The sequence below is a fragment of the Gorilla gorilla genome, chromosome 8 (genome assembly GCF_029281585.2).
Source record: "Gorilla gorilla gorilla isolate KB3781 chromosome 8, NHGRI_mGorGor1-v2.1_pri, whole genome shotgun sequence".
Taxonomy (NCBI): Eukaryota; Metazoa; Chordata; class Mammalia; order Primates; family Hominidae; genus Gorilla; species Gorilla gorilla.
In genome coordinates this window covers 69713398-69738343 of record NC_073232.2, presented here as the reverse complement: position 1 = coordinate 69738343, position 24946 = coordinate 69713398, and the positions used below count along the sequence as shown (strand labels likewise).

Sequence of the window (24946 nt, the reverse complement as noted above, 5' to 3'; positions counted from 1 at the left end):
AAGAACCCAGACAATATTACTAAGTGCTGATAAGGATACAGAGCAACTAGAACTTTTATGTATTACTCATACAAACACAAAATGGTAACAACCACTCTGGAAAATAATTTAGCAGTTTTATAAAGTTAACTATATACTTCCTATGCAATTCAGCAATTCCACTCTTAAGTATTTACCCAAGTGAAATAAAAACCTATGCTTCCATAAAAATGTGTATGTGAAAGTTTATATGGCTTTATTTGTAATCACCAAAAACTAAAAACCACCCAGATGTCCCTCAACTTGGGAATGAGTAACTATGGTACTTCCTTATAATGGAACATTACTCGGCCATAAACAGAATGAACTACTGATACATATAACAATATGATAAGTCTCAAACATATTATGCATAAGTGAAAAAAACCAGACTTAAGAGACTATAAAGTATATGATTTCATTTATATAAAATTCTAAAAAAGGCAAAATTACAGGAACAGAAACAGATCAGTGGGTACGATAGGGGCTTGGAATAGAGGAAGGGATTGACCACAAAAGGTACAGGAGAATTCTGATAGGTGATGGAACTGTTCTATCTCTTGATTGTGGTGGTGACTGTATGATAGCAAATGTCTGCCAACACCAACAGAACGATATACTTGTTATGATATACTGTGTCCCTTCAAAATTCTTATGTTGAAGTCTAAGCCTCTTATACCTCAGAATGTGACCTTAACTTGAAGACAGAATCTTGACATATGTATTCAACTTAAAGTGAGCTAACTAGGGAGGGCCCTAATCCAATATGACTGGCATCCATATAAGAAGGAGAAATTTGGAGGCAGATACACACAGACACAAGGAGATTATCACATGAGAAGACCAGGGTGATGCCTTGAATAAGCCAATGAACTATAAAGATTGAAAGCAAACCCCCAGGAGCTGGGTGAAAGGCATGTGACAGATTCTACAGCCCTCAGAAGGACCTGACACCATCACCAACTAAATCTTGTATTTTCAGCCTCCAAAATTGTATAACTTTCTGTTAAGTCACCCAGTTTGTGATACTTTGCTATGACAGCACTAGCAAACTAATATAATATGTGAATTGTATGATACGTAAATTATATCTTCCTAAAAAATAGTTTGTTAGAATTTGGAGACAAATAAAAACATGCTCAGTATTATTAGTTAGCAAATTAAGAATGTGTATAAACTAAAAAAAATGATCGAAGCTGTCTAATCGTATATATTGCTGTGATTACAAAGCCCTTAAATAACTATTAAAATTTTTTAAACAAAAAAATATTTTTAGCAAAACAAATACTTGGAATTTAATAACCCTGACATTCAACTTACCAAAAACTTGTAGGATATAGCTAACACAGTTATTGGAATTTTAAAATAAACGGTTATGTTTTTAAGAAGTTGAGACTCCTAGTTTCAGCTCTGATATATGGAGAACTTTTAATTCACCACTCCTTACAAGAAAAAAAGCTGAACAAACCAAAAACCAACAACTTTTCTTGGTGCCATCAGAGAAATTAGGTAGTAAGGTAAATCACCATAAGAAAATCTGTTGAGATAGGCAAACCCAGAGAGTCAGAGCCAAGATCCATTTACGTGAAGCTGAAGCCTCTAAAGTCATAAACTGGAAGGAACACTTGAATGGTAATTTTGATGAATTCATAGAGGCTGAGTGTGGACTAGTATGAGACTGGGAAATTACTGAGGGCCAGAAACCAGGCCCCTCTAGCCTCCCTACCTCACCTAATCTACTAGAAGTTGAAGGAAGGGAGAAGCTAAGATACACTTTGAAGGTCCCAGCCTAGAGGCACAGGCCCACTGAAAGATTTAATCATAAGATTACAGAATGTTCCCCCTCTTCCCAATACCTCACCACCACACTAACAAGGCTCCAGTATAACAACAGTGGATTACAACGGAAAGAATTGTAAGACGCAAACTCTAAGGAGGAGTCTTTAGGGAAACTCAAAGGCAACAGGGGAGACAAAACAAGAAAAAACTAGAGGAATTTGAAGCCTCTGGCACTTATAACTACAGCAAACATTAAACACAGCCCAATTTCTAGCAAGTTGAAGATAAAACCTCACTCTAATGTCCTATTTACCCCAATTCCTATTACCTGATATATTATGTCTGGTTTTCAACTAAAAATTACAAAGCATGCTAAAAGACATGAAAAAATACGGTATGAAAAGACAAAACTAGCATCAGAAATAGACTCAGATATGTCAGAGATCTTGAAATTATCAGACAGGGAAATTAAAACAGCTAAGATTAATATGCTAAGAAATCTAATGTATACAACATGAAATAACAGATTGATAATACAAGCAGAGATGGAAACTTTAAGAATAAAAAGTAGATGTTAAAAATAAAAACTCTAACAGAAATAAAGAATGCCTTTGATTGGTCATCTGCAGACTGGATCTGGAAAAGAATTGGGAAGTTTGAAAAATGGCAACAGAGGCCGGGTGTGGTGGCTCATGCCTGTAATCCCAGCACTTTGGGAGGCTGAGACGGGTGGATCCCGAGGTCAGGAGATCGAGACCATCCTGACTAACACGGTGAAACCCCGTCTCTACTAAAATACAAAAAATTAGCCGGGTGTGTAGTCCCACCTACTCGGGAGGCTGAGGCAGGAAAATGGCATGAACCCGGGAGGCGGAGCTTGCAGTGAGCCGAGATCACGCCACTGCACTTCAGCATGGGCGACAGAGCGAGATGCAACTCAAAAAAAAAAAAAAAAGAAAAATGGCAACAGAAACTTCCTAGGCAAGGCACAGTGGTATGCACTTGTAGTCCCAGCTACTTGAAAGGCTGAGGCACAAGGATTATTTGAGTCCAGGAGGTCGAGTCCAGCCTGGCCAACATAGTGAAATCCCATCTCAAAATAAATAAATAAATAAAAGAAACAAAGAAAAGAAAATAAACTTGGCAAAACGGACTGTTAAGAGAAAAAAGAATGCACAAAAACAACATCTATTAACTGTGGGACAATTTCAAAAGTTGTGGCAATTTCAAAAGGTGCCACTAGAATATCAGAAGAAAAAATGAGACAGAAGAAATACTTAAATAATGGCCCAGATTTTCCAAAATTAATGAAACATACCAAACCACAGATCCAAGAAGCTCAGAGAATACCAAACATGATAACTACCAAAGAATCTACACCTTCAACATATTATACCAAACTGTAGAAAAGCAAAGACAAAGACAAAATCCTTAAATCAGCCAGGAAAGGGAAAAAAACACCTTACCTAAAGAGAAGCAAAGATAATTACTACAGGGGAGTTTTCATCAGAACTCATGCAAATAAGAAAAGAGTGGAGTGAAATATTTAGTGTTGAAAGAAAAAAAATACCAACTTAGAATTCTATACCCTGAAATATTATCCTTCAGAAATGAAGAAATACTTTTTCAGACAAACAAGAAACGTTAAAAGATGGCTTTTTGGCAAGAAACTTTAAAAGACATTATTCACAGAAAAAATGATGTAGGTCAGAAACTAAGATCTACATAAAGAAAGCAAGAGGTGGAATTTGTTGCCAGTGGACCCATATTGCAAGAAATGTTAAAAGACATTATTCACAAAAAACAGGATGTAGGTCAGAAACTCAGATCTACATAAACAAAGGAAGAGGGCTGGGCCTGGTGGCTCAGGTCTGTAATCCCAGCTCTTTGGAAGGCTGAGGCAGGAGGATCACTCTGCTAAGCACTTCACCTTTAACTCATTTAATCCTGAGAACAACCCTTTGAGATAAATACTATTATTCTTCCTATTTTAGACTGAGACAACTAAGATACAGAGAGATTAAGTAATTTGGGCAGCCAGTAATCTGAAGCCAGGCAGCATGGCTTCGGCACTCCAGTCCCTGTTTCAAGGCCCATTGTAAATCCCTGAGCAGGCCCCGCTCCTCCCTTGCTGCAGCCTCCTTGTTCCTAATGCAGCACACTCCTTCAGTCCTTTCACCACTAGCCCCTCCATCCTCCCCACTCTCCCTACCAGGCTCTAGTTCTCAGCTCACCAAAAACTTCTCCTAAAGGAAAAGCAGTCTGGCAGAGTAATCATTTTCCCAGCAGGACGAACCCAAGCAGCCTCATCTCTGCCCTCCGTATTCCATATCCCTCTAACTTGGAGAATCTGACTCACACCGTGTGACCCCAAATGTCTTCCAGGATATAAATATAAAGATCATCCAGAAAGGGCTTAAAATGTATTTTTCAGCTGGGTTAGGTGGCTCACGCCTGTAATCCCAGCACTTTGGGAGGCCGAGGCAGGTGGATCACCTGAGGTCAGGAGTTCGAGACCAGCCTGGCCAACATGGTGAAACCCCATCTCTACTAAAAGTGCAAAATTAGTCGGGCATGGTGGCGCATGCCTGTAATCCCAGCTACTCGGGAGGCTGAGGCAGGAGAATCGCTTGAACCCAGGAGGCGGAGGTTGTGGTGAGCAGAGATTGCGCCATTCTCCAGCCTGCGCAACAGGTGCAAAACTCCGTCTCGAAGAAAAAAAAAAAAAAGATACTATGCTCTCTCTCTGCCATGTGAAAATGCAGTGAGCAAGCCTAGAGGACAGCCCCCACCAGAACCTGCCCATGCTGGTACCCTGATATTCAGCCTTCAGACAGTGAGAAATAAATTTCTGTTGTTTAAGCCACCGGTCTGTGGTATTTTGTTATGACAGCTCCAGCAGACTAAGATAGTAGGTATTTTACATATTACCTTATTTAATTTCCTAATATCTGTATTTGTTCATAAACATTTAAACTTAGATTCAATTGTCTAATAACCAAAAAGCCACTGCTTTTGTCCCCACAATGTCTCCTCCTACAGAGACAAGGACTCTATAACTTGGCTCTGGTTCTGACTCATGGAAACTAAATATTTCCCTTGGATGAGTTATTAATCTCCTCTAAACCCAAGTTGACTCTTCTGACATAAAAAGATTGAAACAGGATTCTCTCTAAAGTGCTTTTGCTGCATACAAATTATTTAAAATTCATGAAAGAGATAAAAAGTACAGAGATTATTTACAACGCAAAATTTCACCTTCATGCTCCAAAAAAGGTATCCTTTAAACTATGATATAAATTGCAAAGCAGAACAAAGTCAAAATAAACTATCATGACTCTAGATCTCACCAAATCATTTAGGGCAGACAAAAGCTTCAAGAGTCATTACTGAATGTGCTGATGTGGTCACTGGACTCGGCCAGCCACTCACTTCAGTAGGATCTCCTGGGTCTAGAGAAATAGCAAATATTCAGGAGCTCATATATATCCTTGGCCTCACAAAAATGAAAAATTCTAACCCTCCTCATCCTTCTATAATTCTGAACTTAAACCAGCTGGAGGGCAACCCTAGTCACTACCTTTATATTACAAGCAAGTTCCAGCTGGTTCCATCAACAAAGATCCATTTACTGTTATATGGAACAATTTAATTTTCTACTAAAAACTGGATTTTTAACAACTATAAATGGCAAACATTACTTATTGCAGAAATCTGCAAAATGCAAAGACTAATTTTAATACAAATTAGTCTTTTTAGGCACTTTCTGCAAATATACAAACCACAAAAGAGACATTACACATTATTCAGCACCCCTGCTATACTAAGGGAACTTTGAATATATGTAAATGTAAGCCAAAGACTCTTTTCGGAAAACCTCCACATTAAAAAAAAAAAAAAAGGAGGGTGGTTGCAAAGCAGTGTAAAAAGGGAAATAAGGTCCCTAAAAGGGAATATAATTACTATTTCCCATTAAAAGTAAAATATAAAGTAACATTAAAAGTAACTATAAAATAGTTAAGGCATAATTTGCATGTCACCATAACCTGCTGAAAGCTATTCTAAAATATTATTTCACCCCATAGCATGATGCCAGGGATTTGTTTCCAAAGAATCTGGTGAACACAGCAATGGGGATAAAATAGTTCATAAGCTGATAAATGTTGGAGAGAGGGAGTAGGAGGGGGTTCATTATCTTATTCTAACATCATATATGTTTGAAATTGTCTCCATTAAAATACTTTAAAAATTGCTAGACATTATTGATGAACAAATTTTATTTTCATATCCTAAAAACAAAGAAAGATGAGTACCTTCCAATCTTCGAATTTTTGCTTTCACAGAAATAACAGTTTCAAAAGGTGAAACTCTCAGCTCAAAATATGTTCCAGTTAATGTTTCAATGAAGAGCTCCACGGTATCACAGAAATGAAGTCTGTAGTAAAATGGTCCCATGTTATCATCATTGAAGAATGGAGGCTCTTTTCTGTTATCCATTACTTTGACTTTTCTAGTTCTTCTAAAATATGTCGCAGGCAACTGTATTCCAGTTCTAGCCAAATCAGGTTTGAAGATTGGTAACATATATTGTTGTTCATGTTTTGAGTTTTGTACCTAAAAAAACAAGAATTTTTTTAACAAGCCTATCTGAAAGTTATATTTGTCCATAAAGATTTTCCGTTAACTGTGGCCCATATCAATCTTCCAGACAGCCCCAGAATTCACTTTAGTGCTTTTAATTATGTCTAATCCTGAACTTTTCACATCTGTCTCTGAAATCACTCTCCCATCTAGACCATAAGATTATTAAGAATAGGCATATTTTTGATATTATAATGTATCTTACTAGAGCTCAGCACAGTTATATATATAGTACATGCTCAACAAATACTTTTGTTGTTAAGTGATATATAAGCCAAACTCAACAAACACATCAGTATATTTCTGTAAGGTTTTGAAAAATTTATTCATATCCTTTTCTAAAAAATACAAATTATGTCTTCTATACCATATAAAGCATAACTTTACAACAATTGTACATTTGACTTTTTTTTTTTTTTTTGACAGAGTCTCGCTCTGTCGCCAGGCTGGAGTGCAGTGGCACAATCTCGGCTCACTGCAACCTCCGCCTCCCGGGTTCAAGCAATTCTCCTGCCTCAGCCTCCCAAGTAACTGGGATTACAGGCACCCACCACCATGCCCAGCAGATTTTTGTATTTTTAGTAGAGACGGGGTTTCACCACATTAGCCAGGATGGTCTTGATCTCTTCACCTTGTGATCCACCCGCCTCGGCCTCCCAAAGTGCTGGGATTACAGGCGTGAGCCACCATGCCTACTCCTGTTGTATATTTGAATCATACTGGATAAAAGGAATGCCAACCACCATAATAGGTTGCTTAAAAATAGTACTCACTAGGCTGGGGGCTGTGGCTCATGCCTGTAATCCCAGCACTTTGGGAGGCCGAGACGGCAGATCATGATGAGGTCAGGAGATCGAGACCATCCTGGCTAACATGGTGAGACCCAATCTCTACTAAAAATACAAGAAAAAAATGAGCTGGGCATGGTGGTGTGTGCCTGTAGTCCCAGCTACTTGGGAGGCTGAGGCAGGAGAATGGTGTGAACCCGGGAGGCAGAGCTTGCAGTGAGCCGAGATCACACCACAGCACCCCAGCCTGGGCAACAGAGCAAGACTCTGGTCTCAAAAATAAAGAAAAGTAGTACTCACTAAATCATCAACGGTTCCCAGAGGATATTATAGCATTCAGATGACATTAAAATTGGTAATAAGTATTAGACAATCTCTGCTCACATACATACAATGGCTAATAAGTATGAGTGGTAAGCCCAACAAATAGAAGTAGTAAACTAAATGACAAATATAGAACTAGGAGCACAAAAATGATCAAATTGCTATTGCTATTAATCGTGAAAACTCTATACAGGGGGGCCTTGAACTTAAACTAGGACAAATGATACACGTCTTTCTGGTGAGGTGGGTAAACCTTTTTAAAAATAGCTTTATTGAGGGCCAGGCGCAGTGGCTCACACCTGTAATCCCAGCACGTTGGGAGGCCGAGGTGGGCGGATCACCTGAGGTCAGGAGTTCGAGACCAGCCTGGCCAAAATGGCGAAACCCCATCTCTACCAAAAAATACAAAAATTAGCCAGGAATGGTGGCACACACCTGTAGTCCCAGCTACTCGGGAGGCTGAGGCAGGAGAACCGCTTGAGTCCAGGAGGCAGAGGTTGCAGTGAGCCAAGATTGCACCACTGCACTCGAACCTGGGTGACAGAGCAAGACTCCATCATTAAATAAGAAAAAAAAGCTTTATTGAAATATAATTCACATACCATAAAAGTCACTCATTTAAAGTCTAAAATTCAATGGTTTTTATTACATACACAGAGTTGTGCAACCATCACATTTGCTTTAAAAAATTTTCATCACCTCTAAAAGGAACCCCATACCCTGTAACCAACACTCCCAAATTCCCCCAGTCCCCCACTCAACCCTAGGCAACCACTAATCTACTTTCTATCTCCAAATTGGTCTATTCTGGACATTTCACATAAATAGAATCATATATGATTTTTTTGTGACTGGCTTCTTTCACTTAGCATAATGTTTTCAAAGTTCATCATGTTCTAGGATATATCAGTATTTCACTCCTTTGTATTGCTGAATAATAGTCCCTTGTAGAAATATATCTCATGTTGTTTATCCATCCATCAGTTGATGAGCATTTGAGTCGTTTCCAATTTTGGGCTGTTACATATAATGCTAAGATGAACATTCAACTGCAAGTTTTTGTGTAAGCATATGTTTTCCTTTCTCTTTGAAGTAGCTTTGCTAGATAATGTGGTAACTCTTATGTTTGGCAATTTGTGGAACTACCAAACTGTTTTCTAAATGGTATGGATCATTTTATAGTCCCATCAACAATGAATGAGGGTGCCAATTTCTCCACACCCTTGCCAATACTTGTTTCTGTCCTTTTGATTAAAGCTATCCTAGTGGGTGTGAAGTAGTATCTCACTGTGGTTGACTTCCATTTCTTTAAAAACTAATGATATTGCGCATCTTTTTTATGTGATTATTGGCCATTTGCATACATTCTTTGGAGAAATGCCTATTCATATATTTTGTCTATTTTTTAATTGGATTTTTTATTGAGTTGTATGAGTTTTTATATTACATATTCTAGATAAAAACACTTAACAGATATATGAATGGCAAATATTTTCTCTCATTTTGTGGGTTGTCTTTTGATAGTATCTTTTGAAACACAAAAGTTTTTAATTTTGTTAAACTCTAATTTGGCTATTTTTCTTTTATCATACTTAAAAAGCTTGGCTTAACCCAAGGTAATAAAGATTGACTTATGTATGTTTCTAAAAATTGTAGTTTTAGCTCTTATATTTAGGTGTACTGTCCAATTTCAATTTAGTTTTGTGTATGGTGTGAGGTAGGGTCTAACTTTATTCTTTTGCATGTGGATAACCAGTTGTTCCAGTATCATTTGTCAGAATTACCATTCATTCCCAATTGAATTGTCTTGGATCCTTGTTAAAAACCAATTTATTGTAAATGTGAAGGTTTATTTCCAGACTCTTTATTCTGTTGATCTACCTATGCCAGTACCACCATATCTTAATTAATGTAGCTTTGTAGTAAGTTCTGAAATCAGGAAGTGTGAGGTCTCCAATTTGTTCTTTTTAGATTGTTGGCTATTCTGGACTCCTTGAATTGCCATATGAATTTTAAGTATGCCCATTTTGCAAAAATGTCAGCTGGGATTTTGACAGGGATTGTATTAAGTCTGTAGATTTGGAGAGTATTGCAATCTTAATACTAAGTCTTCTAATCCATAAATACATACTATTTTTCAGTTTATATCTAATTTATTTCAATGTTTTATAACTTTTAAAGCACAAGTTTTGTTCTCTTTTATTAAATTTATTCCTAAGTATTTTATTCCTTTAAATGCTATTGCAAATGGAATCACTGTCTTATTTACAGATTGCTCATTGCTGGTTTATAGAAACACAACCGATTTTAATATCTTGATCTTGTACACTGCAACTGTGCTGAACTGTTTATTTCATTCATTTAGTTATTTAAATCTTCCTAAACGCTCTCTATAAAAGTTCTATATACAAGATCATGTCATTTACAAATAGAGTTTTACTTCTCCCTTTCTAATCTATATGCTCTTTTCTTTCTTTTTTTTTTTTTTTTTGGAGGGGGTGAAAGTCCCACTCCGTTGCCCAGGCTGAAGTGAAATGGCACGATCTCCGCTCATTGTAACCTCCGCCTCCCGAGTTCAAGCAATTCGCCTGTCTCAGCTTCCCAAATAGCTGGGATTACAGGCACCTGCCACCACACCAGGCAAATTTTTGTATTTTTAGTAGAGACGAGGTTTCACCAAGTTGGCCAGGCTGGTCTCGAACTGCTGACCTCAGGTGACCCACCCACCCTGGCCTCCCAAAGAGCTGGGATTACAGGCCTGAGCCACTGCACTGGGCTTATTTCCCTTTCTTGCCTAATTGCCCTGCTCTGGAACCTTCAGTACAAGATTGAATAAAAGTGGTGAGATTGGACATCCTTGTCTAATTCTTGATTGTAGAAGGAAACCATTGAGTCTTTAGGTATAATGTTAACCGTGGGGTTTTCATAGATTACCAATATAAGGTCGATGAGCTTCCCTTCTATTCCTGCTTTAGGTGGGTTTTCTTTTTAATCATGAAGGGGTGCGAATTTTGTCAAACACTTTTTTCATTGTCTATTGAAATAATCATTTGGTTTTCTTACTTTTTTATTCACATATTACATCACTTTTTATGTGTCAAATCAATCTTGCATTACTGGGGTAAATCCCATTTGTACCTGGTATGTAATCCTTTACATATGTTGATGGATTTGATCTGAAAATATTTCCTCAGGATTTCTGTGTCTATAATCACAAGAGATGATGATCTGTAGTTTTCATTATGTCTGTCAGGATTTGGTATCAGGGTAATATTGGCCTTATAGGATGAGTTGGGAAGTGATTTCCAACATGGGTAAATTTTTAAATGTATTTCAGGATAGGTAAAGCCTCAGAGTGGGAGAAGGATATCAGTGAGTAAATCTAGGTAAACAAAAAGTGAACACTGTGAAAGTACAAGAGTCATAGAAATGTGTCATACATACATTTTTTGCGTTTTTTCTCTACCAAAGGATATGAGATATCACTGAACTCACTACAATTTTCATATAAGCATGTTTAAAGAAGCAGTTATTTTTAAAGATTGTGGTTTGGTTAATAATCTCCACTCCATAAGCATGATATTCCAGAGGCATCTGAAATCTGTATATGCCACAAATCCAACATACTCAAAACTTATATTTTTCCCACAAACCTCCTGCTTTCCTGTAGTCCCCATCTTGGTAAAGAGTACCACCTTTCATACTGTCACTCAAAATGATCTGTCAATCATTTTGGATTTTCTCCCAACCCCATGACACCTAGAGAGGACCAATTCTAAACAATATGACTTCTTTATATTGTTCTTTTTTTTTTGAGATGGAGTCGCCCTCTGTCACCCAGGGTGAAGTGCAGTGGTGTGATCTCAGCTCACTGCAACCTCCACCTCCTGGGTTCAAGTGATTCTCCTGCCTCAGCCTCCCGAGTAGCTGGGACTACAGGCCCACACCACCAAGCCAAGCTAATTTTTGTATTTTTAGTAGAGACCGGATTTCACCATATTGGCCAGGCTGGTCTTGAACTCCTGACCTCGTGATCCGCTGCCTCCCAAAGTGCTGGGATTACAGGCGTGGGCCACTGCACCAGGCCAACTTTTTTTTTTTTTTTTTTTTTTTTTTTGCTCTGTCACCCAGGCATGAGCCACCAAGCCCGGCCCCTAGGTTCTTTTAAACCAGATCTCATGTGAAATCAGAGTGAGAACTCATTCATTACCACAAGGACAGCACCAAGACATATATGAGGATCCACCTCCATAATCCCAAACACCTCCCACTAGGCCCACCTCCAACGCTGGGGGTCACATTTCAACATGAGATTTGTAGGGGACAAAACATCCAAGACATATCATGCTCCAAAAGTTTGTTTAGAGGGATGTTGGCTTCTCACGGGAATCCCATTCTGATTCACTCCAAATGAAGTCCACCAATGTTTATCCAACTCATAACATACATGCACACACAGGAATCTGCTATAATGTAAGTTTTTATAACACTAATAGGAAATACAATTAATTAATTTGGGAATCTGAATTGCATTTTACAGACTGCTAATGATCCTAAAAGAGATGGAGTTACAGAAAAGAAAGTTGTTGCTTATAGCACAGCTTTTTTTTTTTTTTTTTTTGAGATGGAGTCTGGCTCTGTCGCCAGGCTGGAGTGCAGTGGCACGATCTCGGCTCACTGCAACCTCCACATCCCAGGTTCAAGTGATTCTCCTGCCTCAGCCTCCTGAGTAGCTGGGACTACAGGCACATATCACCACACCCACCTAATTTTTGTATTTTTAGTAGAGACAGAGTTTCTCCACGTTGGCCAGGACGGTCTTGATCTCTTGACCTCGTGATCCGCCTGCATTGGCCTCCCAAAGTGCTAGGATTACAGGCGTAAGCCACCACGCCTCGCCTGCACAGCTCTTTTGAGTATTGTTACACCATATTTCAAAATGATGGGTAATAAATAGGGTAATACAAGATACCACGCTAATAATACTGCTGGTGATAGTGGTACAGGGGTCATTCCTCTTAAATAAAAGCTAAATTAAAAAGCTGCATTGCTTATATATGACTTTGTATGGAGCTCTCTAACCTTAATTCCCTTTCTTTCACTCATTTAAGCAACTGCTTTTATAATTTTGGATAACATGAATTCTTAAAAACATATTTATGCTATATCAAATAAGAGTGTACTAACTATAGAGTTGCCAGTGTGTGTATCCCCGAAGCCAGCAGTACTCCTACTTACATAGGTGCAGCTCTAGCAACAGAAGTCAGGTGTCAGGACTGCAAAATGCACATGACAGAAATAAAGACATGAGTGACTATGACTGCCCAAGGAATTAGGAGTGTTTCTTTCACCACAGTGTTCTTCCATAGTGAGATCCTGAAAATAATAGGCTGGGGGAGGGTAGAAGATAACAGATTTGGAAGTCCTTCACCTATAATGAGAATGGATAATGCAGCTATATGCCAAAAGAAAAAGAACAACCCCGAATAGCATTAATTGTGCTGGAACTTCCACCGTAAGTCTGGGTCCAGTCAGTGGGGTAATTTCCGATATCCCAAAAGAACCAAGGTTGATAACCAAAAGCGAAAATGTTTCCCTCTAGAAGATAGTTATGCTTCTCCTCAGGAGTAGAAATCACTGTAGCAGAGGACAAAATGAGGCCATGAAATCTGGTTAAGCCAGACTGGATGCCTGGAGGGTAGCTGAGGAGCAAATGGAAGCTGCAGCAGGACAAAGACCCAGCCAGTAATAAAAGCTGGGTCCATGAACAGCTTCTTGAAATGGTGTGTGGTCATGCTTAGCTGAGCATACTGTGGGACTCATGATCTTGGAAAATGAGGGGGCAATGAAGACTTCAAGATTGGATGGAAAAACAGCTAAAAAAACAAAACAGAAGGGGAAGAGGAAACAAAGAAAACAGAAAAAAAGCTGACCACAGTGGCTCATGCCTATAATCCCAGCAATTCAGGAGGCCAAGGTAGGAGAATCACTTGAGGTAAGAAGGTTGAGACCAGCCTGGGCAACATAGCGAGACCCTTGTCTCTACAAAATTAAAAAAAAAAAATTAGCTGGGCATGATGGCACACACCTGTAGTCCCAGCCATTCAGGAGGCTAAGGTAGTAGGATCACTGGAGCCCTGGAGCTCCAAGCTGCAGCAAGCTATGATTATGCCACTGCACTCCAGCCTGGGCAACACAGCCAGACCCTGTCTCAAAAAAAAAAAATGGGGGCAGGTAGAGAAAAAAGTACTTCCAGAATTTTTACAACTAAAATACATATCTAGCTATTAAGAGTAATGACACCAAAAAGATTTCTAAATCAATTCCTGGTTCATTCCAAGATGGCCGAACAGAACAGCTCCGGTCTGCAGCTCCCAGCGTGATTGATGCAGAAGACAGGTGATTTCTGCATTTCCAACTGAGGTACCTGGTTCATCTCATTGGGACTGGTTGGACAGTGGGCACAGCCCGCGGAGGGCGAGCCAAAGCAGGGTGTGCCGTCCCCTCACCTGGGAAGCGCAACAGGTCGGGGGATTTCCCTTTCCTAGCTAAGGGAAGCCGTCACAGGCGGTACCTGGAAAAACGCAACACTCCTGCTCAAATACTGCGCTTTTCCCACAGTCTTAGCAACCAGCAGACCAGGGGATTACATCCTGTGCCTGGCTCAGCGGGTCCCATGCCCATGGAGCCTTGCTCACTGCTAGCACAGCAGTCTGAGATTGACCTGCGAGGCAGCAGCCCAGCAGGGATAGGGGTGTCCACCATTGCTGAGGCTTGAGTAGGTAAACAAAGCGGCTCGGAAGCAGGAACTGGACGGAGCCCACCGCAGCAGCGCTACAAGGCTTGCTGCCTCTATAGACTCCACCTCTGAGGATAGGGCATAGCTGACCAAAAGGCAGCAGAAACTTCTGCAGACTTAAACGTTCCTGACAGCTCTGAAGAGAGCAGTGGTTCTCCCAACACAGTGTTTGAGCTCTGAGAACGGACAGACTGCCTCCTCAAGAGGCTCCCTGACCCCCGTGTAGACTAACTGGGAGACACCTCCCAGTAGGGGCCGACTGACACCTCATACAGGCGGGTGCCCCACTGGGACAAAGCTTCCAGAGGAAGGATCAGACAGCAATATTTGCTGTTCTGCAATATTTGCTGTTCTGCAACCTCCACTGGTGATACCCAGGCAAACACGGTCTGGAGTGGAAATCCAGCAAACTCCAACAGACCTGCAGCTGAGGGAACTGACTGTTAGAAGGAAAACTAACAAACAGAAAGGAATAACATCAACATCAACAAAAAGGACATCCACACCAAAACCCCATCTGCAGGTCACCAACATCAAAGACCAAAGGTAGGTAAAACCACAAAGATGGGGAGAAACCAGAGCAGAAAAGCTGAAAATTCTAAAAACCAGAGCATCTCATCTCCTCCAAAGGATCGCAGCTCCTCGCCAGCAACGGCACAAAGGTGGATAGAGAATGACTTTGATGAGTTGACAGAAGTCAGCTTCAGAAGGCCAGTAATAACAAACTTCTCTGAGCTAAAGGAGGATGTCCGAACCCATTGCAAGGAAGCTAAAAACCTTAAAAAAAGATTAGACGAGTGGCTAATTAGAATAAACAGTGTAGAGAAGACCTTAAATGACCTGATGGAGCTGAAAACCATGGCAGGAGAACTACATGACACATGCACAAGCTTCAGTAGCCAATTCGATCAAGTGGAAGAAAGGGTATCAGTGATTGAAGATCACATTAATGAAATAAAGCAAGAAGAGAAGTTTAGAATAAAAAGAAATGAACAAACCCTCCAACAAATATGGGACTATGTGAAAAGACCAAATCTACATTTGATTGGTGTACCTGAAAGTGATGGAGAGAATGAAACAAGTTGGAAAACACTCTGCAGGATATTATCCAGGAGAACTTCCCCAACCTAGCAAGGCAGGCCAACATTCAAATTCAGGAAATACAGAGAACACCACAAAGATACTCCTCAAGAAGAGCAACCCCAAGACACATAATTGTCAGATTCACCAAGGTTGAAATGAAGGAAAAAATATTAAGGGCAGCCAGAGAGAAAAGTCGGGTTACCCACAAAGGGAAGCCCATCAGACTAACAGCGGATCTCTCGGCAGAAACTCTACAAGCTAGAAGAGAGTGGGGGCCAATATTCAACATGCTTAAAGAAAAGAATTTTCAACCCAGAATTTCACATCCAGCCAAACTAAGCTTCGTAAGTGAAGGAGAAATAAAATCCTTTACAGACAAGCAAATGCTGAGAGATTTTGTCACCACCAGGCCTGCCTTACAAGAGCTCCTGAAGGAAACACTAAACATGGAAAGGAAAAACCGGTACCAGCCACTGCAAAAACATACCAAATGGTAAAGACCATTGATGCTGTGAAGAAACTGCAACAATTAATGGGCAAAATAACCAGCTAACATCATAAAGACAGGATCAAATTCACACATAACAATATTAACCTTACATCTAAATGGGCTAAATGCCCCAATTAAAAGACATTTTAATGTCTGGCAAATTGGATAAAGAGTCAAGACCCATCAGTGTGCTGTATTCGGGTGACCCATCTCACGTGCAAAGACACACATAGGTTCAAAATAAAGGGATGAAGGAAGATCTACCAAGCATATGGAAAACAAAAAAAGGCAGGGGTTGCAGCCCTAGTCTCTGATAAAACAGACTTTAAACCAACAAAGATCCAAAGAGACAAAGAAGGCCATCACATAATGGTAAAGGGATCACTTTAACAAGAAGAGCTAACTATCCTAACTATATATGCACCCAATACAAGAGCACCCAGATTCATAAAGCAAGTCCTTAGAGACCTACAAAGAGACTTAGACTCCTACACAATAATAATGGGAGACTTTAACACCCCACTGTTAGTGTTAGACAGATCAATAAGACAGAAGGTTAACAAGGATATCCAGGACTTGAACTCAGCTCTGCACCAAGCAGACCTAATAGACATCTACAGAACTCTCCACCTCAAATCAACAGAATATACATTCTTCTCAGCACCACATCGCACTTATTCCAAAGTTGACCACATAGCTGGAAGTAAAGCACTCCTTAGCAAATGTAAAACAACAGAAATCACAACAAACTGTCTCTCAGACCACACTGCAATCAAATTAGAACTCAGGATTAAGAAACTCACTCAAAACTGCACAACTACATGGAAACTGAACAACCTGCTCCTGAATGACTACTGGGTAAATAACGAAATGAAGGCAGAAATAAAGATGTTCTTTGAAACCAATGAGAACAAAGACACAACGCACCAGAATCTCTGGGACACATTTAAAGCAGTGTGTACAGGGAAATTTATAGCACTAAATGCCCACAAGTGAAAGCAGGAAAGATCTAAAATTGACACCATAACATCACAATCAAAAGAACTAGAGAAGCAAGAGCAAACAAATTCAAAAGCTAGCAGGAGGCAAGAAATAACTAAGATCAGAGCAGAACTGAAGGAAATAGAGACACAAAAATCCCTTCAAAAAATCAATGAATCTGAGAGCTGGTTTTTTGAAAAGATCAACAAAATTGATAGATTTTTAGTAAGACTAATAAGAAAAGAGAGAAGAATCAAATAGACGCAATAAAAAAAGATAAAGGGGATATCACCAGCGATCCCACAGAAATACAAACTACCATCAGAGAATACCATAAACACCTCTACACAAATAAACTAGAAAATCTAGAAGAAATTGATAAATTCCTCGACACATATACCTTCCCAGGACTAAACCAGGAAGAAGTGGAATCTCTGAAGAAACCAATAACAGGCTCTGAAATTGAGGCAATAATTAATAGCCTACCAACAAAAAAGGTCCAGGTCCAGATGGATTCACAGCCAAATTCTACCAGGGGTACAAAGAGGAGCTGGTACCATTCCTTCTGAAACTATTCCAATCAATAGAAAAAGAGGGAATCCTCCCTAACTCATTTTATGAGGCCAGCATCATCCTGATACCAAAGCCTAGCAGAGACACAACAAAAAAAGAGAATTTTAGACCAATATCCCTGATGAACATCTATGCGAAAATCCTCAATAAAATACTGGCACACCGAATCCAGCAGCACATCAAAAAGCGTATCCACTATGATCAAGTCGGCCTCATCCCTGGGATGCAAGGCTGGTTCAATACAGGCAAATCAATAAATATAATCCATCACATAAACAGAGCCAATGACAAAAACCACATGATTATCTTAATAGATGCAAAAAAGGCCTTTGACAAAATCCAACAGCTCTTCATGCTAAAAACTCTTAATAAACTAGGTATTGATGGAACGTATCTCAAAATAATAAGAGCTATTTATGACAAACTCACAGCCAATATCATAGTGAATGTGCAAAAACTGGAAGCATTCCCTTTGAAAACCGGCACAAGACAGGGATGCCCTCTCTCACCACTCCTATTTAACATAGTGTTGGAAGTTCTGGCCAGGGCAATCAGGCAGGAGACAGAAATAAAGGATATTCAATTAGGAAAAGAGGAAGTCAAATTGTCCCTGTTTGCAGATGACATGATTATACATTTAGAAAACCCCATCGTCCCAACCCAAAATCTCCTTAAGCTGATAAACAACTTAAGCAAAGTCTCAGGGTACAAAATCAATGTGCAAAAATCACAACTATCCGATTTTTTTTTTTTTTTTTTGAGACGGAGTTTCACTTTTGTTGCCCAGGCTGGAGTGCAATGGTGTGATCTTGGCTCACCACAACCTCCGCCTCCCAGGTTCAAGTGATTCTCCTGCCTCAGCCTCCCTAGTAGCTGGGATTACAGGCATGTGCCACCACGCCCGGCTAATTTTTTTGCATTTTTAGTAGAGATTTCTCCCAACAGGGGTTTCTCCATGTTCATCAGGCTGGTCTCAAACTCTCAACCTCAGGTGATCCGCCTGCCTCGGCCTCCCAAAGTGCTGGGATTACAGGCGTAAGCCACTGTGCCCAGCCTACAACCATCTTTGACAAACCTGACAAAAACAAGACGTAGGGAAATGATTCCCTATTTAATAAATGGTGCTGGGAAAACTGGCTAGCCATATGTAGAAAGCTGAAACTGGATCCCTTCCTTATATCTTATACAAAAATTAATTCAAGATGGATTAAAGACTTAAATGTTAGACCTGAAACCATAAAAAACCCTAGAAGAAAACCTAGGCAATACCATTCAGGACACAGGCATGAGCAAGGACTTCATGACTAAAACACCAAAAGCAATGGCAACAAAAGCCAAAATAGACAAATGGGATCTAATTAAACTAAAGAGCTTCTGCACAGCAAAAGAAACTACCATCAGAGTGAACAGGCAACCTACAGAATGGGAAAAAAAATTTTGCAATCTACCCATCTGACAGAGGGCTAATATCCAGAATCTACAAAGAACTTAAACAAATTTTCAAGAAAAAAACAACCGCATCAAAAAGTGGGCAAAGGATATGAACAGACAGTTCTCAAAAGAAGATATTTATGCAGCCAACAGACACATGAAAAAACACTCATCATCACTGGTCATCAGAAAAATGCAAATCAAAACCACAGTGAGATACCATCTCACACCAGTTAGAATGGCGATTATTAGAAAGTTAAGAAACAACAGATGCTGGAGAGGATGTGGAGAAATAGGAACGCTTTTACACTGTTGGTGGGACTGTAAATCAGTTCAACCATTGTGGAAAACAGTGTGGCAATTCCTCAAGGATCTAGAACTAGAAATACCATTTGACCCAGCGATCCCATTACTGGGTATATACCCAAAGGATTATAAATCATGCCACTATAAAGACACATGCACACGTATGTTTACTGTGGCACTATTCACAACAGCAAAGACTTGGAACCAACCCAAATGTCCATCAGTGATAGAGTGGATTAAGAAAATGTGGCACATATACACCATGGAATACTATGCAGCCATAAAAAAGGATGAGTTCATGTCCTTTGCAGGGACATGGATGAAGCTGGAAACCATCATTCTCAGCAAACTGTCACAAGGACAGAAAACCAAACACCGCCATGTTCTCACTCATAGATGGGAACTGAACAATGAGAACACTTGGACACAGGGAGGGGAACATCACACACTGGGGCCTGTCGTGGGGAGTGAGACGGGGGGAGGGATAGCATTAAGAGAAATACGCAATATAAATGACGAGTTAGTCGGTGCAGAAAACCAACATGGCACATGTATCGCTATGTACCAAACCTGCACGTTGTGCACATGTACCCTAGAACTTAAAAAAAAAAAAAAAATCAATTCCCAAAGCATTTCTCTCATTTCTTCTGAAAAGTTTCTAAAAACACAACTCCAAGGATGAAATGGAAGTTAAAGGTAAACAGGCAATAGCGCTGAATACGTAATTTCAGTAACTCAGAATTTCCTCCATCCTCTGCTCTAAAGAAGCTTAGCTACAGAAGAGCAGTTACCTTTGAAACATTTTCCCCAACATAAAGATATCCGGAATGTGAAGCTGCCATTAAAACTGTGACACAGATCTACATTTACTGATACGTCAAAACATCCCTAAAGTTCTAACTACGAGCTACAGAATCACATCAACCGCCTAATTTGTCTGTAGCCTAAACTCTAGTCCGGAGTTCATCTGCAAGCGGAATTGGGAAGTATTTCAGAGCCAGCATCTCCTCGCGCCATCCAGGTACCTACACACTTGAGGCCACCGAGTCACCTGAGCAGCCGTTGCTCCTCCAAGACCAATCCGGGCTCCCCAAACCCACGGGCCTGAATCTGGAGGACAGCAGTCCGCGTGACAACAGCGACTCGGAGATCAGCACCCGTCGGGAAAGCCGCGTACCCGTTGAAGCTGGCGTCACGCCCAAAGGAACAAACGCCAGAGCGTGTGTCCTGGGCAAAGGCGGCCCGCCGCTCCGGTCCCCGGGCAGCAGCGGCCGGCGTCAGGCCGCAAGGCGAGGGGCGGGGACAGGACTCTACCCGGCAGCCCAGCGCCGAGCACCCGCGCCACTCCGGCCTTGCGCCATTCCGGCCCCACGACGGCCGGCGGCGGCAGCGCGGCTGGGCTCAGCGGCTCGCAGCCCGGGCGCCCCCCCTGCCGGCCGCTCGCTAGCTCAGCCTCACCCGCAGTTTTGTCCGCTGGCTCGCTCGCCCGCCTACAGGTCGACAGGGCCCAACGACCCGGCGAGCGACTTCACGGAAGGCACTGGCCGACAACGCTCCGCTGCCGCCGCGCCCCGCCCCTTTGTGACACCACCTACCAATCGCTGGACGGCGCTTTCGCTGCCCTCCAATAAGCGCGGGCGGGGGCGGGCCTGGCCCCGGACGTCGGCGGTTGCCGGGGCGCCAGGGCCCTGGGGCCTTCTTGGCATTCGCTGGAGGTTGTGAGTTACGAGGCCCGGATGTTGATCTTTTATTACTAGCAACACTGGACCCCTGACTCGTGCCCACGCGGGCGTCTGGAGGGCAGCCGCATGGCCTGCTGGGAACGGCGGGGTTGAAGCCGGAGCGCCCTCCGTGAGCCCCACCGGGGATCCTCTTCCAGGCGCCTGATTTGCTGGAGATAGGCGATACAGGCAGACGCTGTCCAGTCGGTGGCCTCTCCAGAGTCAGGGGCACTCCTGGTGCGTTTGGGCCGGCCTGTCCTGAACAAATCTGCTTTAGGCTTCACCGTCCCCTAATGTTTCTGGCCTCAATTGCCTCATCTGGAAAATGGGGGCATTACCGTGCCTGCTTGAAGACAAGGGCGAAAACAGATAACTTTCTGTAGTCCTCATATAATTTACTGAGAACTGTAGGCCAGGCAATGGAGTAGGCACCCTGGGCTCAAATCCCAGCGTTGGGTAAGCCCAGCCACACCTCCTGCTCCAGTTTCCAAGCTGCTGAGCTGCGGTGTAAACAGTAACTGGCTTCAAGCCAACACCTGCCTTTCAACCTAACATGGGAGCCCACTGCCTCGTTCCGTTCCCCCTACCGATTTTCCAACTCCGTGAACCTCCTTCACTACGTGGGTTACTCAGCTGACAAAGAATGTCATCTCACTCCCACTGCGGGTTCACTCATCCTCGACTTCTGGCTCAGAGGAGCCAGTCTAATACGAAACTAAACATCTAATCTGTGTCTCCTGTCCTCTCTCATTCTTCTGAGACCCTACCCACCAACTTATCTCCACAGTTCAACGAACTATTGAGCATACACTGGGGGAGTATGGTGAGGCACTGGGCATTGATTCACCAGTCTCGCCGTTGGTTCCTTCTGAAACTCCACATATGCTTAATGCTAAATAGATTGGAGACCTTTGAGGACAGAGTTATGATGGTAATCATCTTTGCATTCCTGAGCCTAGAATAGGGCCTGTGATGGAGACTTACTGAGTAAAAACCTTAGCGTTTCTCACCCTTGCCTGCCCACTTCATTCACACTGGAGAATTGACAGCATGGACCGTGGAGTCAGGCAGGTGTGTTTAAAGCCTTGTCTCCCAATACCGGAAGCTCCATTACCTGGCCAAGTCATTCATTCTTTACAACATCATCATCATTATCATCTGCCATTCTTCAAGTGCCAGATAGTTGATAAGGGTCTTTACATATTCTCTCCCCATCACAATCCTGCAAAGTTGGTAGTGAAATCCCTCGTCTACAAAGGAGTAAACAAAAGCCAATTAAAGTAGAACAATTTACCTATAATCAAACAGCTCTATGTCGGAAAGCCATATTTAAATCTAGGACACAATACAAAAATCTAACCTCGTTCCATTATTCCACATTGCTTCCAGATTTTAGCTTTATCTGTAAAATTAGTGTTACTACATTACCTATCTGATAGACCATGGAGACTGAATAAAATAGCATTAAAAGTTGTTACCATAGGAACTTTTTTTAACGTAAGTTCTCTCTCCCTTTCAAGCCTCTCAAAATAGCAGTTTGCGTATTTTCTAAACCTGTTGTCTCCTGAATCCCCTGAAATCAATCCTACTGATTGATGAGTAGATTTAGTTGTTCCAAAAGAAAATCATCATATTTAACAAATGCTGACTCTGACCGACATTGGGTACTACAGCAAGAAACTATGTGCACAAATAACCTAAGGACAGAAGGAAGATGCCTAAAATGAATAGGGGAAAGGAGTGGCCAACTAGCAAGTGCCCTCATCTGTCATCACGTCACTCTCACAGCAGACTTGGGCAAATGGTTGACCTGTGGGAGCTGGACAAAATCTTTGACTCTGGGTATGAGTAATTCCCTGTCTGATCTTACAGTGCCCAAGGAAGAAGTCAGTAGCTCCAGGATCGCTGAGACCAACCTGGGTGTCCTACAAGACTGCGCCATGGTGACAGGCTGAATAGTCAGCAGCAAGACGACAGAGCACCAAAAAACACAGACTAGAATGGGGTCAGCCATCCAGGTGGCTAGTGGCTACTGCCTTTGACGATGCAGATAAAGAAAATTTTCATTCCTGCAGAGTTCTATGGGGCAGTGCTGCTCTAGAGGCTGACATTTCTATCCTCAGCACTTCCCCCGGCTATTACCTAGGTTCATTCTGCTGCTTCCACAAGGCAAGAATGGAACAGAATGCCTTAGAGCAATGGTCAGCGAAGTGTTTATGTAAAGGGGCAGGGCCAGGCGCAGTGGCTCACGCCTGTTATCCCAGCACTTTGGGAGGCCGAGGCAGGTGGATCACGAGGTCAGGAGTTCAAGACCAACCTGGCCAACATGGTGAAACCCCAACTCTACTAAAAATATAAAAATTAGCCAGGTGTGATGGCAGGCGCCTGTAATCCCAGCTACTCGGGAGGCTGAGGCAGGAGCATCGCTTCAACCCAGGAAATAGAGGTTGCAGTGAGCCAAGATCACATGACTGCACTCCAGCCTGGGTGACAGAGCAAGACTCCGTCTCAAAAAAATAAATAAAAGGGGCAGATAGAAAACATCTGAGGCTCTGTGAGCCATCCGGTCTCATCATAATTACTCAACTCTTACGTTGGAGGTAGGGTGAAAGCAACAATAGAAAGTAAGTAAATCAATGAATGTGGTTGTGTTCCAATAAAACTTTACTAACAAAATCTGACAGTGGGGGGGTAGCATAGTTTGCCAAACTAAAATCCAATAAAAATTTATTAAAGATTTAAATGTGGCCAAGCGTGGTGGCTCACGACTGTAATCCCAGCACTTTGGGAAGCGGAGGCGGGTGGATCACAAGGTCAGGAGGTCGAGACCATCCTGGCCAACATGGCAAAACCCTGTCTCTACTAAAAGCACAAAAATTAGCTGGGCATGGTAGCGCGTGCCTATAGTCCCAGCTACTCAGGAGGCTAAAGGCAGGAGAATCGCTTGAACCCGGGAGGCGAAGGTTGCAGTGAGTTGAGATCGCACCACTGCACTCCAGCCTGGGCAACAGAGCGAGACTCTGTCTCAAAAAAAAAAAAAAAAAAAAAAAATCAAAAAACAACATTTAAGTGTAAGACCTGAAATGAGAAAACTTTTCTTTTAGGTTTTTGTCTAGAAGTTTCTAGGTGTTGATCTTGACAATAATTTACAGAATATGTCACAAAAGTGGAGACATGAAAAGCAAAACTAAACATGGGCCAATGTCAAATTGAAAACCTTCACAGCAAAGAAACCAATGAACAAATTAAAAAGCTTTTTAACAAATATCCAAAATACCTAAAGAACTTGTATTAATAAATAGGAAAAAAAACTGAAACAAAACAGAAAAGCATCAAAAAGCTTCAAAATAAGCAGATTTAGCTGGGCATGGTGGCTCATGCCTGTAATCCCAGCACTTTAGGAGGCCGAGGCGGATGGATAACCTGAGGTCGGGAGTTCGAGACCAGCCTGACCAACATGGAGAAACCCTATCTTTACTAAAAATACAAAATTAGCCGGGCATGGTGGCATATACCTGTAATCCCAGCTACTAGGGAGGCTGAGGCAGAAGAATCTCTTGAGCCCGGGAGGTGGAGGTTGTGGTGAGCCAAGATCATGCCACCAGTCTGGGCAACAAGAGCTAAACTCCATCTCAAAAAAAAAAAAAAAAAAAAACGTGTTCAGCAAGGTTGAAGCATCAAAGGTTAATAGCCAGAATCATTTATCAATTGTATTTCTATACATCTGCAAGACACAATCTGAAAATGAAATTAGAAAAACAACTTCATTAGGCAACAAGAGCAAAACTTCATCTCAAAAAAAAAGAAAAAAAAATAGTAATCTACAATGTCACTTCCTGTCCAAGCTTGACTTCTACCTTTACTTTCTGATATGATTTTGCCATGTCCCCCCACCCACATCTCATCATGAATTATAATCCCCATAATCTTGATGTGTTGAGGGAGGGGCCTAGGGGGAGGTGATTGGATCACGGGGGCAGTTATCCTCATGCTGTTCTTGTGATATTCAGTA

At 41.6% G+C, this 24946-nt stretch overlaps 1 protein-coding gene across 5 annotated transcripts in view; it reads right to left on the bottom strand.

The window, feature by feature from the left end:
* The window catches only part of ZFAND4 (zinc finger AN1-type containing 4), a 63162-nt gene extending 41678 nt beyond the window's left edge, over positions 1–21484 (bottom strand). The window contains exons 1-2 of one of the 5 annotated variants that reach the window (XR_008669035.2): positions 20809–21484; positions 6111–6411 (exon numbers count right to left, since the gene is read on the bottom strand). Coding sequence is in view for 3 of the 5 variants with exons in the window: in XM_055353114.2 (XP_055209089.2) it covers positions 6111–6411; positions 20809–20919 (412 nt within the window). In the remaining 2 variants the exon portion in view is untranslated. The other 4 variants (XR_010135217.1, XM_055353114.2, XM_004049339.5 and 1 more) reach the window with 4 other exon arrangements.
* Between the last annotated feature and the right edge of the window lie 3462 nt (positions 21485–24946).